Here is a 12,446-nt window from a genome sequence, read left to right on the forward strand (position 1 = left end):
GACCACAAACACTAAGCCTAAGATAAGAACAAACAAGCTGATTTGAACAATACAAAGATTTATTAATTAATTCAACAAACAATACATATAAAGTCCTGCATGTTTGAAATATTTGAGGAAAAACTCCATTTTGGCTCACACTACAATAGGCCGAAAAATTTAAAAAAATAAAATCTGTATGTTAACAGAAAACAAGCATTTGTAATTTGACAAAGTTTTTAAAAAATGCTATGTATGACAAAATAAAGCTAATCATCAAATACAACTACCACCAAATGATGGGGCTATGATCCTACAACTTGATCCATCTAAATAAACACAACAAGGAAATTGTCCAACATATGCATGCAGTCATAATGTTAAACCAACCCTTATTCAAATTGGTTAACTTTGCTTGTTTAAGTTATAAGGGAGGGGGCAATAAATTATAAATATACATAACATATGCATGACAAAATGCATTTAAATTAAAATAAGTTATCTACAATTCAGGAAATGTAAAAAAAAAATTTACAGTTAAAATTGGGAGGGGTGGTGGTAGATAATTTGACAACTGAAAAATAGCATTCCTGTCTATAAAGCTAAGCCTTTTCTTTATGCCTGCATGACTGAATATGTTGTAATAGGAAAAAAGGTACGTCCCAGCCAGCTAGTTACAAAAAGAGAAAACACAAACTTTATCAAATGCAGAAAAAATAATGGCAGTCTATGTGAAAATAAAAAATTGTTAATTGACGTGTTCAGTGGCCAGACAATCGAGCCGAGGATCTACGTGCATGCCAGCAATGATTTCATGAGTTCAATGATTCAAACAGGGCATTGTTCTTTATTTTCAGGCATTTTTCTGTTTCCACTTTTAAAAGATGAATGTTAACAATCTTGTGACCTCAGCAGGGAAATTTATTTTACTTCAATAGACAACAGTCTTTTAGTTTATAAAAATAATCTTTATAAAATGATATGCACAAGGTAAAAAAAAATTGACTATACACAACTGTACAAAAGAATATATTGAACTGGCAGCTGACAAATTCAACTGGATCAACTGGCCAAGTGTCAGTGCTCATGTCTCTCTACAAGCATAGGCAGGATCCAGTCTAACAGTCAGGCACATCTTTTTTAGCTATCATTTTCTTTAAAAGGTTAAGAAAATACATCTAGTAAAATTTCTTCACTATTGGCAGAAACATTATGTCTATAATCACATTCGTGGTTAAAAAATGCATACAAAAAAAATAAATAACATTAAGAAAGAATCTTGCATACACCAATTCTTGAGACAGCCCAAGTATTCTACAAAAATAACCTTTGAACAGTCAAATACTCCCAAAAACAATTTTTTTTCTATTTAAAATCAACCCCCCTCTAAAATATTGCTTTTGTAAACACTACCTAGTTTTTTTAAAGTAACCTATTAGTTAAAACAGTAGTTAATAGACACACTGATTCAACCCCAGCTATCTTTTACACTTTCATCAAACTAGAAAATTGATCAAGAAGAAATAACAAAGTGCTGCCTTGTAAAGTATTCTACAGTCCTTAACTTCAAACATTCTCTTGGTGATTTAGGTGCTGCTTGAGAAAACAATTGCACAAGACTGCGGGTGTGGGGGGGACAGTTGCCGAGAGGTCTCTATAGAATGTCAACCTTATCTGAATTAGCCCTTCATTAAAAAAAAAAAAGTTCTAAATGACAACAATGTGATTAGTAGTAGTTGCGAGTGAGTAGCGTCTTTGTCTCTCTGTGAAAGCTGGACAGGGTTAATCAGTTTTTTCTTCTCTTTGTACATAATCATTATAATCATTAAGAAAAACACGAGAAACGTCAATTGAATTAACCACTGAATGAATACGTCATTTATAGCTTTATATTTACCAACAAACAAACTCGAGGTGCTACCACCAATGTCCATGTCATTACAATTGTAGGTCTATGGCTAATTGGTCGGTCGCTTGCATTATCTCTGGTCCCCTCCGCCCATGGAGGCAAGTGAGGACTACGGAAAAATACATTTCCGCGGCGGTTTGTGCTGACCTCAACAAACACACAAGAAAAATAAACAAGACGAGGTCGTTTCTTGTCACACACCGCCAGAGATCCCCATGTGCTATCCTCTCCTACCTGCAAGGTAAGCAACAACAATTCATAATTAAACAGTCCAAAATTAATAATATAGATTTAAATTTTTAGAAAAGTAAAAGCTTAGTTATGTTTAAATGAATGAGACTTACCTATCCCCACCTTCCAAAGGTTCAGAGGACTGGTTGTCTGTTTTGTCGCTACGGGAATCTCCACCCCTACGTCTAGGTGGACGGTCATTGTTGGCCATCTCAACCTGAATAAAAGTCAGGATAAATCTTTTGAGCTTCGTACTACAAAAACAAATTATTGTTATATAAAAAAATATTTTTTGAATATCTCATAGAAATATTGTCAGACCTACCTTGACTTCTCTTCCATCCAATTCTTTGCCTCCCAGAACATCTACAGCTTCTTTAGCAGTGTCTGTGGTCTGAAAGTGAAGGAACGCAAATCCACGAGCACCACGCCACACTAGTCGAAGAGGGTTGACATTAAGAGCTCTCAATTCTGTTTTCAGCTCACTGACACGAAGGCGACGAGAAAGTCCTCCAACCCATACAATTGCATCAGGGTTAGTGCGGAACCTTTGACGCTGGGGACGACGGCCTGAAAATAAGTGAAAGAAACTATGCATCTTCAGGAAAAAGAAATGGTTCTCAAGCTGTTCTCGCTAGCTTAGAAAAATATTTTCCTTCATGCAATCTAACTTTATAGAAACAAAGCATACCAACAAAGCATGAGCAGGAAAAAAAAAAGTACTCACTTTCACCTTCTTCATCTCCAGATGTCTTTTGCTCACCATCACTGCCAGAATGATCTCCACCAGCACGATTGTCTCTTCGACTACCACCATCATAGCGGCGTCTGCGCTGGAAGCGACGGCGGTTAGGGAATCTAAAATAATTATATTCAGTTTTCAACACATGTAATGACAATTAGCAGATTTGAGAAAACTTGTTTTTACAAACTAGGTACTCACCGGCGTTGACGATTTTTGTCTTCGCCATCTCCCTGGCCACTTTCGCCACCTCCATCACTATGTTCAGACTCTGAGGCACGAGGTTTACCACCACGACGGAATCTTCTGTTGCGATAGTTCCTGCGCCTTCCTCTGCCATCATTGTCTCCATCAGCACCTGACTCATCCCCAGTTTCAATATTCTCTTTGTTACTGTCATCTCCACCCTCCCTACGACGACCACCTCCGCGTCTGTACCTAGCAAAGTTAAAATATAGGTTTATCGTCTTTTAAAATATCAGTTTGATAAAACTAATTTTTAAAAATTAACAACTGTATCAAACAAAGCACTGGTAGAACCTAACCAACAAGTAAAATGTGCATCAGGTAAATGAATCACCATGTATTTCAGTATTACGTCCCATTTATCTTCATCACTTGCACAGCTAAAATCTAAAATGTAACCACCTGTAAGGTCTTCCACGTCCTCTATATCCTCCACCTTGTCCACCAAAACGTCTGTACCTACGAGGTCGCGGTGGCTCTGCGTTCTCTAAGGGATCATCCTCTTCATTTTCTTGTCCCTTCAAAAAGACATTCTTTCCTGCATCTCGTTCAATGTCACGCAGTTGTTTCAGAACAGGAATCTGTTAAAAGTTTTAAAATGGCTAGAGAACAATAGTACCCACCAAATTAGAAGCTAAATTATATATTGCAACATTAAGATGCAAAACATTTTTTTACTATGCATCAGATAAATGAATCAACAATTATTTCAGTATTACGTCCCATTTATCATCATCATATGCAAAAACAAGTTTGGTTTTTAAATGGCACTAGAAATTCAACAAACCTGAAAGAATTTGTTGACTTCAAGGTGACTCCAAATGACCCCTGTTGGCTTGACTCTACTGTTCTTAGTTTCAATAAGTTCATTTGGTGTCAAAATGAAATCCACAGTCATATCATGTTCATCAACCTAAATGAAGTGCAAGTATGTTTTAAGACACAAACTTTTAAAAAGTTGGCACCGAAAGAAAAAAAACAAGTGCATCAGATTAATGAATCAACAAATAGTATCAGTATTACGTCCCATTTATATCATCATTTGCACTTGTAAGTTTACAATGATAATAAAAAATTATTACATCTGATACTGAAATGTAAAACTGGCACAATGTATATTAGATTATGAGTAAAAATTATTGACTTTGTTCAAATGGAAAAGAGAATGTATGCAGATAGGTCCAACATACCAATTCCTCAGGGATATCCACTACTTGAGAGTCATGGACAGAAGTGACGACAACAGTGTTGGCATCAATTGCACCCATGGTTCTCATCATTGAATATTCCAAGTCAGCAAATCCCTTACCCTTGCCAATACGATAACCTTAAAAACAATTTCATTTATACAAAAACCAAATTTCAATAATGTAAAAACATGACAGTGCAAGCAATTAGGACTGGTCTTACAAGATAATAAGACTAATTGACAGATTTAGTTGTACAATATTAGCTTGATATGCCTACCCTTTCTAGAAACTGCCACACTGCCAACAATAATCAAATCAATCTTGACTTTTTCATCCAGACCAATCTCTTTACTGTTTTCTTTAACTCCCTTGAAACAAAATGTTTTTAAATTAAATGTGCAATAAAAAATCAGTTATTGTTATAAATTAAATTAACCTATTATATCTTACCTGAGAAGTACAGCAGTAAATTAAATTAACCAATTATATCTTACCTGAGAAGTACAGCAGTGGCGAAGCTTTTCCTTATCAGATCCCTCTGGGGGGACAACTCTATTCAAGAGACCAGTTCTTAGTTGTGGTGTGGGCACCATCAAATTACGCTGTGTCTATCAAAAACAGAATTATACGCTTTAACAAATACATAGCAGCTGGTAAAATAAAAGTTTAAAAAATAATGAAAAAAATAGCCACTTAAAACCTGCATCTTTAAAAATAGCATGCAAGACACTATTAAAATGTCTTGTTAAACCCAACAGTGATCTAGCATTAAAAAACGTGTGAGTATGGCTAATCAATAAGATTCAATGCTTATTAAATACCTGATTCAGCAGAACAAGTTCTTTTCCAGCCTAAGAAAATAAAAAATAACACTCAAAACAATATGAACAATAAGAATTTTTTCTGTAAATTCAGTAACTGACAACTCAAAGCTTTATGAAACCAAACCTAACAATGAATAATTTGAAAATAAATGAAAAATTTATTTTGGGAATGTACAGTACATTCTTAAATACAATTTACTTTTAACTCAATATTTAAATTTGTATGGAAATGTTAGGTACACATACCTCCAACACTAAAAACCTTGCTTGCTCCTGTGGTTTATCAGGATTAACCTTAACAGTCTTTGCTTTCTTGAATGCTTCAAGTTGAAGTAGTTTGTCATTAGCAGCAGAAGCCCCCTCGAAATTAGGTATGCGGTAATGGCAGGGTCTTGGTACATTCACCAGATTATTTTCTTCCAAATAATCCCAAATCTTGCGTCTAATGGCCCATTTTCCAGTTTCTAATAAAGTAAAATGATTTTAACGAAGATTCTCAACAGGATATTAAAAATTATTTTCATTATCACAGAATCATAATGGCCAAGCTAGCAACAAATTAAATTGCATTTAAAAAATGTCCTACAGCTAAATGAAATTAGCCAACAAACCATCTTCAGGATGTATTTCACGGCGAAATGGACGTCTACGCTGACGATTTCCACGATCCTTGTCTGGGGACTCTTCATCAGCAGTCGGCTTTACGTTTTCAATTTTGGCCTCATCATCTGGGCCTTGTGCAGCAATAGCATTATTATTCTCCATGCTTTTAACTCAGGTGCTTATATTCAGCCACAGTCTGCGTCTCCACCAGTTGGAGAGATTTCTGGGCACTTCTTTTCTGAAAAAAAATTGCATGTAAGTACTATGTTATGTTATTTCCATTTCTTATAGCAAGTTACCTTTTATAAGCTAATTAGCCACCATTATGATTATTCTCAAAAAATGCATTGAAACTTTAGCACATTTATTGATAGTTTCTGTTAAGGAATAAAGTGGCCAGCACTATGCCCAACCGCCTGCAATTTCCCTAACAGTCAGAAACCCATCACAGCTGGTTGGTCAGGGACATTATTCAAACTCAAAATTTACAGGTTAGCAGTCACATGGCTCTACCATAATTCCTCACCTACTATACAGGTTTAGAAAATATATGTGCTCAACTTACGAAATAAGTAGATAAGTGATCCAATAAGCCTACTTGTAATAGCATTATTAGGGAGAAGACAAGATAAGTACTATTAGTTTTGTGCAAGTTCAGAGTGAAGTGAACCAAAGTTCAGGACCTACTATAAAAAAATGGATCTGTACTGTTAAGTTTCTGAAAAAAATCTATTAGACCTGGTTATGCTGTATTAAAGATTTACCCAAAATTATTTAGCAGGTATCAGTATCACATCAATAGCTCACTCGAATTGCTTAAAAAAACTTTAAGTAGCTAAAAACATCAATCAAACAATCTACTGCCAGAAAGAGTGTTACCTTACTAAAATTAGAACAAATATTTAACAAGTGGACTTATCGGCTAAAAGAATTAGGCCTTGGAGGCTTATGCATCAGATAAATGAAGCAACATTTATTTCAGTATTACGTCCCATTTATCATCATCATATGCAAAATCTGTGTTTGTAGGTGGTCTTACTAAATTTTAAATTTCTTTCCTCTCCATAGCACAATGCATTATATGAAAAGAATTTCAGGCCTGAACTGACTACACATATATTTATAATGCATTTTGCAAAAATATGAAGCCTAGACCTATAAAGAATCACTTTATATTTCACATAGTACTAAAATACAAAATGATAAAACCAAAAATTGTTGGCAAACTAAAATAAATATTTCTTTAAGTTCTGTACAAATAATATTCAAAAGCTGACTGCCCAGACTAATATTAATAAGCAAATCATAACACGCAACTGAAATTCTTTCAAGCAGGCGGCTTAGTGTTATTAAATAAGGAACTTCAGTGAAACAGTAGGGTCCATTTTTGTCAGGTGACCTCTAACCCCACTAGTTTTTAAGTTTTGTAAGGTTATTCACAATCTGCAAAAAATAAAATGTCCATGCAGTTAATCCAAAATTAAGAAAAGCTATTTGTTCTCTGTAAAACTGAAGCTATAGGTCTAACTAACATATTTAGGTCTCTAAAATATTTTGAATATCTACTCATAGGCCTATTTATTGTATAAAAAAGGCTCCTTTATTTTTTACTAAACATGTAGGCCTGGCTGGCAAAGTGTTGACCACACATCCCTTCATAGATCGCTAGGTCTAAAGAGGAATCTTTACTATTTATATAGTCCTAAATCATTTGATACTTTTACTTTGATTAGTTTACAAAATGAAATAGAAGGCGAGTTAGGCCTAAAACAATTTGATTTATTATAGGCCTAAATAGGTATGTAGGCATAGGCTGTCTGACACATCATGATAAAATACACAGGAAACCAAAATAAACATCAGGCTTCCATAGTAGGCCTAGATATATAGAGGGTCTACTATTTACTGCCATGTAAAATTTGTAGTGACACTGCTTTTGCTATTTTCAGGAGCCATGAATTGATTAGTTTTTAAAACTGTTTTGTTAACTTATAGGCCTACCTTGCAATAGTATAAGACAGGTTAAATTAGGAATTAGGCCTATAGCCCCTATAAATTAAAATTTAGGCCTAATGAAAGTCAGTATCTACTTTATTTCTTAATTAAAAACCCAAGTCACAGATTTATCACAAGGAAAATCTTCCATACGATTTCTTAAGTCTTTTAGGCCTAATTTTTAACATGGGATACCAGCTGTGTTTATCACAAAAGGTCCAAGTTCAAGAGGTCATTTCTGCTCTTCAGCTGTAAGACAAGACTAGAAATCTAGACCTAATAGGCAAATAGCAATTCAGTTAGCCTCAATATTTAATGTCTTAGCCTATGTTTAGTTTAATCTAAACTAATTGGGTCTACTTATAACGAATAGTAGATTCTAGATCTAGTTATTTTTTTCTAGATTATAAATTGAATTTAGATCCTAGCTAGGGTCTAGATGTATAGTGAAGTAGATGTAGCTAGATCTAAGACAAGACTAGTCTGAGTAACTCTGCCTACACCAACAACGTGTCAACCTACTAACACCAGTATAACTCTCACTTTAAATAGCAATTGTGCTGTTATTTGTTAGTAATAGTAACTAGATCTAGATTTTATGTGCATACATTAGTCCATTCATGTCAAATTTTAAGTAATTAAATCAGTAGGCCTAGGTATTTGAGCAATAGGAAGCAACCTGACATGTAGACGGCAATTAATGTCACCGTGGCAAGCACAGCATCATTCCTGACATAGATCTAGATCTACTGTCTTATTAAAATGAACTGAAATTGAAACACTATGCCAAAAATCATGTTTCTGGGGCAGTCGTGAGGGACATTTTTGTTTGCAACCAGGACTTGTTTCAGGGGCATATATTTAAGGAAAAAAATAGGTGAATAAATATTTAAATTCTTTGGCTGGAGAGTCTATGCTTTGGTTATCACTCTGTCAAAGTGAAAGTTACAAAATTGAGTTATGGCCTAAAGTCTCAAGTAGGCTAATGGTTGTTTGGAACTGGCAGAAGTAGAGTTGATCTAGAAATAGAGTAAAGTTCCACGCGCGGTTAAAACACCGGTGCGGTCATCGCCTGTTTATCGCTTAGTACAATATTTGTTTTGATGTTTTATACGAAACTACCGATATCTGCTGTAAACCTGTCCATTTCTAAATATATCCAGGTCAAATTCTTTTGTTTTTCTCCTCCTGGAAGTCGAGTTTTTAAATTTTAAAGTTTCGAGGTATGACGTCGAAGGCGATTCTAGTTCCCCGTATGAAAAACACTAGGTCCCGGATGAGATGAATAAACCAACCAATCAAAGCTTTTTATAACTAGGTTAACTATAAATAGCTTCTACAATATGTGCGGGACACTGTACATACGATAGATTAGGCTAATAAAGCAACCTGATAGGTGAATAGGGGTGGCCGCAGCTTGGGTGTCGATTTGGGTGGTTTCACCGCGCTGCGTAACCAACGACTTGAGCTAGACTAGCCTAGTTCTAGATGCTCTACATTTCAAGCTAAGCATAGAATCTGTATAATTTCTATTTTTTTCTGCTGTTTTAAATTATTTCGATCATCTACTTCTTCTAAATCTAGTTTGTGTCTCTACATACAAGCATATCTAAGCAAATGTTACGTTATGTCTTGTCAGTGGTTGTTACGTCCCTTTGTTATGATTATTATAGTTGCGTCCCTTGAGTCATCACTGGGTCAACTTTTAATGTCGTTAATTAATTTAATTAACATGTTTTTAATTTGGTTTTGAAATCTTTTAATTAATAATACAATCAACAACACGTTTAAAAGTGTAAAATATTTATTTTATTTATTAAACTAGGATTAAAACGTATAAAACACGATCGTTACGCAAGCCGGTTCAGATGGCCGCAGGGAAAAAAAAAGAGGGGAAAAAAATATCGCAAGTAGCACGTCACTAAAACATGAATATCTCAAATTCAATGCGTAGGAATATAAAATGATTGATACATATTAAGAGTAGAAAGGCAGAGGAATAATATAGTACTTTGGGTTTGTTTCTGTGTTAAACGGTTACAAAATAGCGCCCGATGAAAGTCGGGAGTTCGCTATGTGTGACCGCGCGTGGAACTTTACTCTAGATTCTAAAATCCAGCTTTGATCTATTCTAATTTTAAATGTTACGCCTAAGTTTCATCCAAATTTTAAATTTTTAGAACAGTACAAGACGAGATTCTAAATCTAGATCTAGATCTAATCATTATTGGTAGATCTAGATCCTAGATTTAGAATCTACCACCGGCACGCCGCCCACGTTACTGTTTCCTTTCTGTGTACGGCGTACCAGTTTCTGGTCTACGCGTGTCGAGTTGTGCAATACTAGACAAGTTACAACTGCTCGGTCGATAAATTATGGATCTAATAGAATCAAAATAGTAGCACCATGCTTTAGATCTTATACTTATGCAAGTGCAAACGTTAACAACCACAAAATAAACGTGCTAAGTTGATTATTTTAAGGTATAAAAAGTCATACTTAGCGTGGAGAAGTGACTTGACGGTCGCGGCCACGTTAGTAGGTTTACAATTTAGAAAATATGGAGTGATCGGAACAAGGGATTTTGTTCTAAACGAAAAACGAAATATCAACTTAAGTTTTTTAAAAACTGTATAGGCTAACAGGCCGAGGCAAAGATTTTAATTTGCAACATAAGGGAGGGGGTGTAAACTGTAGATTTCTATATTATGCGCGTACCGATAAAACTATACATTTTAACAACAAAACATTTGAAAGACCATAACTCACGTTAGTAATAATTTTAAAATAGGATCATGTTATTGCATATTAACAGAAAGCAGAGTCACTTTCGAATAATCAAATGGTTTTTTTTAATGTCTTTTGCTATGGGCCCTTTGTTCAAGGTTGTATTACCACTTTGACAGTTTACAATACCAGCAACGAATCAGAAAATTAGGACTGCATTGTGATGTCATGTTTTAACAATATTTTTAAATTAATTCGATTTATATTATGATGAATAGGCTACATAGATCTAGATCTAATATAGATCTAGAATAGATAGGCTCCTGTAGATCTAGAATTATAGTCTATAGTCCACTCTAAGCCCTGCTTACAAGCTATACTTCTCTGCCTTACATCCAAATTGACCAAATATTATAAATGCTACTATATTAATAGATGTAAATTTAGCTGCTATATTTGGATCTAATCTAGATCTAGTACTAGACTAGGTATCTAGATTTCAAGTGTATTTAAATTTCTACAGTTTTATTTTACTCAAAATAACAAATTATCAATTTTGTTCCCAAGGTTTCAAACGTTCCGCTTGCATTTATACTTGCAAAGCCTTATTATTTTTATTAAATATAGATTCTACATATCTAAATAGACTATGTATTTAGAGGTAAATACCTGGTGCCTTGGTGTATTCTCAGTTCAGTTACAAAGTCCCTCTCCTCACCATAATCAGAACCGATTTGAATATTTTTTAAAATCTTGTCAGAAGTTAAAAGGAAAACTTGGCTACAGATGCATATGTACGTCCAAGTTTGAAAATGGTCGCAGCACGGGTATAAACTGTTGAATTCTTTTTCGTTTGACTGTCCTTTACTGTTCAAATTTTAGTCCATGAAACCGTGACGTTGATGCGTTTCTAGGGCACCTGACGTCATAATGATGCACCAAGTGTTCATTAATAGCGCACTTTAATTTGTTCCTGAAGAAAATAAATTTTAAGTGTCCGGCTTTTTCCTCTTGCTAACTTTCTGATATGTTTGGTGTGCAATTTTGACAACAGTCGAACATCTCAGGTAGAGTCGCGAATTTGTCACCGTAAGTGCAGGTGAGAATCTATCTAGTTGCATCTAAACTAGGCAAGGTTAGGCTCCTTTAAAGATACATTTAACAGTAACAATGCTTTTTTTTTTAAATGCATACACCGCACACAGGAAAATAAATCAGCCCGAATCGGCCTACCGAAATACTTTATTTCTGCAGATCTTTACTAACGAATCTGGAAACATAATAAAAGGCGTACATAATATTGGCATCACTCTCTCTCTCTCTCTCTCTTTACCTAAATGTGGTTTTATCTACTAATCCAGTATATAACATTATAACATAGTCTATAATTTTGAATGAAATAAAAAAGAGCAAACTGTTTCAATCTGACCATGATAAAAGTTAAAACCATAAATAGCTGCTTTCAAAGTACTCCTTTGCCGGAAACCACTATTAAAAGGCAACAACGACATCAGACAGAAGACCTGCCATCCCTCGGCTGTAGGAAATGAAGAGGGGGTGATGGGGCTGGGTAGGGCGTATCTGCATCCATCAGCATCACAGGGTAGGACATATCAGCATCACAGGGTAGGACATATCAGCATCACCGGGTAAGACATATCAGCATCACTGGGTAGGACATATCAGCATCAAACAGCATCACTGGGTAGGACATATCAGCATCAAACAGCATCACTGGGTAGGACATATCAGCATCAAACAGCATCACTGGGTAGGACATATCAGCATCAACCAGTATCTTCAGGGAGAGACAAATGGAACCCCAAAGCCTTCATTTTTTTTACACAATATAAGGAAATATTTGGACCATTTATATATATATATATATATATATATATATATATATATATATATATATATATATATATATATATATATATATATTTATATATATATATATATATATATATATATATACGACAGGCGGTGGGTCAAGAAT

The 12,446-nt window shown here is 34.8% G+C and overlaps 1 protein-coding gene and 2 non-coding genes across 4 annotated transcripts; all 3 read right to left on the reverse strand.

Moving 5' to 3' along the window:
* Positions 1-41: 41 nt before the first annotated feature.
* Positions 42-11,358, reverse strand: LOC131936892 (methenyltetrahydrofolate synthase domain-containing protein). 2 transcript variants are annotated; one of them, XM_059293990.1, is made up of 14 exons: positions 11,117-11,358; positions 5,733-5,962; positions 5,368-5,585; positions 5,119-5,148; positions 4,792-4,905; positions 4,575-4,665; positions 4,298-4,434; positions 3,895-4,020; positions 3,510-3,688; positions 3,063-3,299; positions 2,847-2,977; positions 2,445-2,689; positions 2,233-2,336; positions 42-2,122 (listed from the first exon to the last, which is right to left on the reverse strand). In XM_059293990.1, exons 2-14 carry the CDS (start codon positions 5,884-5,886, stop codon positions 2,119-2,121), a joined length of 1,770 nt encoding a protein of 589 aa, XP_059149973.1. In that variant the 5' UTR covers positions 5,887-5,962; positions 11,117-11,358; the 3' UTR covers positions 42-2,118. The 2 variants fall into 2 exon arrangements, with proteins under 2 accessions (XP_059149973.1, XP_059149974.1); XM_059293991.1 differs by lacking the exon at positions 11,117-11,358 and adding an exon at positions 10,220-10,307.
* On the reverse strand, positions 3,420-3,486 carry LOC131936921 (small nucleolar RNA SNORD82). Its single transcript, XR_009386122.1, has one exon. It is a non-coding gene; the product is annotated as a small nucleolar RNA SNORD82 (small nucleolar RNA).
* Positions 4,090-4,156, reverse strand: LOC131936922 (small nucleolar RNA SNORD82). The gene has a single exon (XR_009386123.1). It is a non-coding gene; the product is annotated as a small nucleolar RNA SNORD82 (small nucleolar RNA).
* Positions 11,359-12,446: the final 1,088 nt, after the last annotated feature.

Source organism: Physella acuta, unplaced genomic scaffold (genome assembly GCF_028476545.2).
Source record: "Physella acuta isolate Inbredline_101_S28 unplaced genomic scaffold, ASM2847654v3 ptg000195l, whole genome shotgun sequence".
NCBI lineage: Eukaryota > Metazoa > Mollusca > Gastropoda > Physidae > Physella > Physella acuta.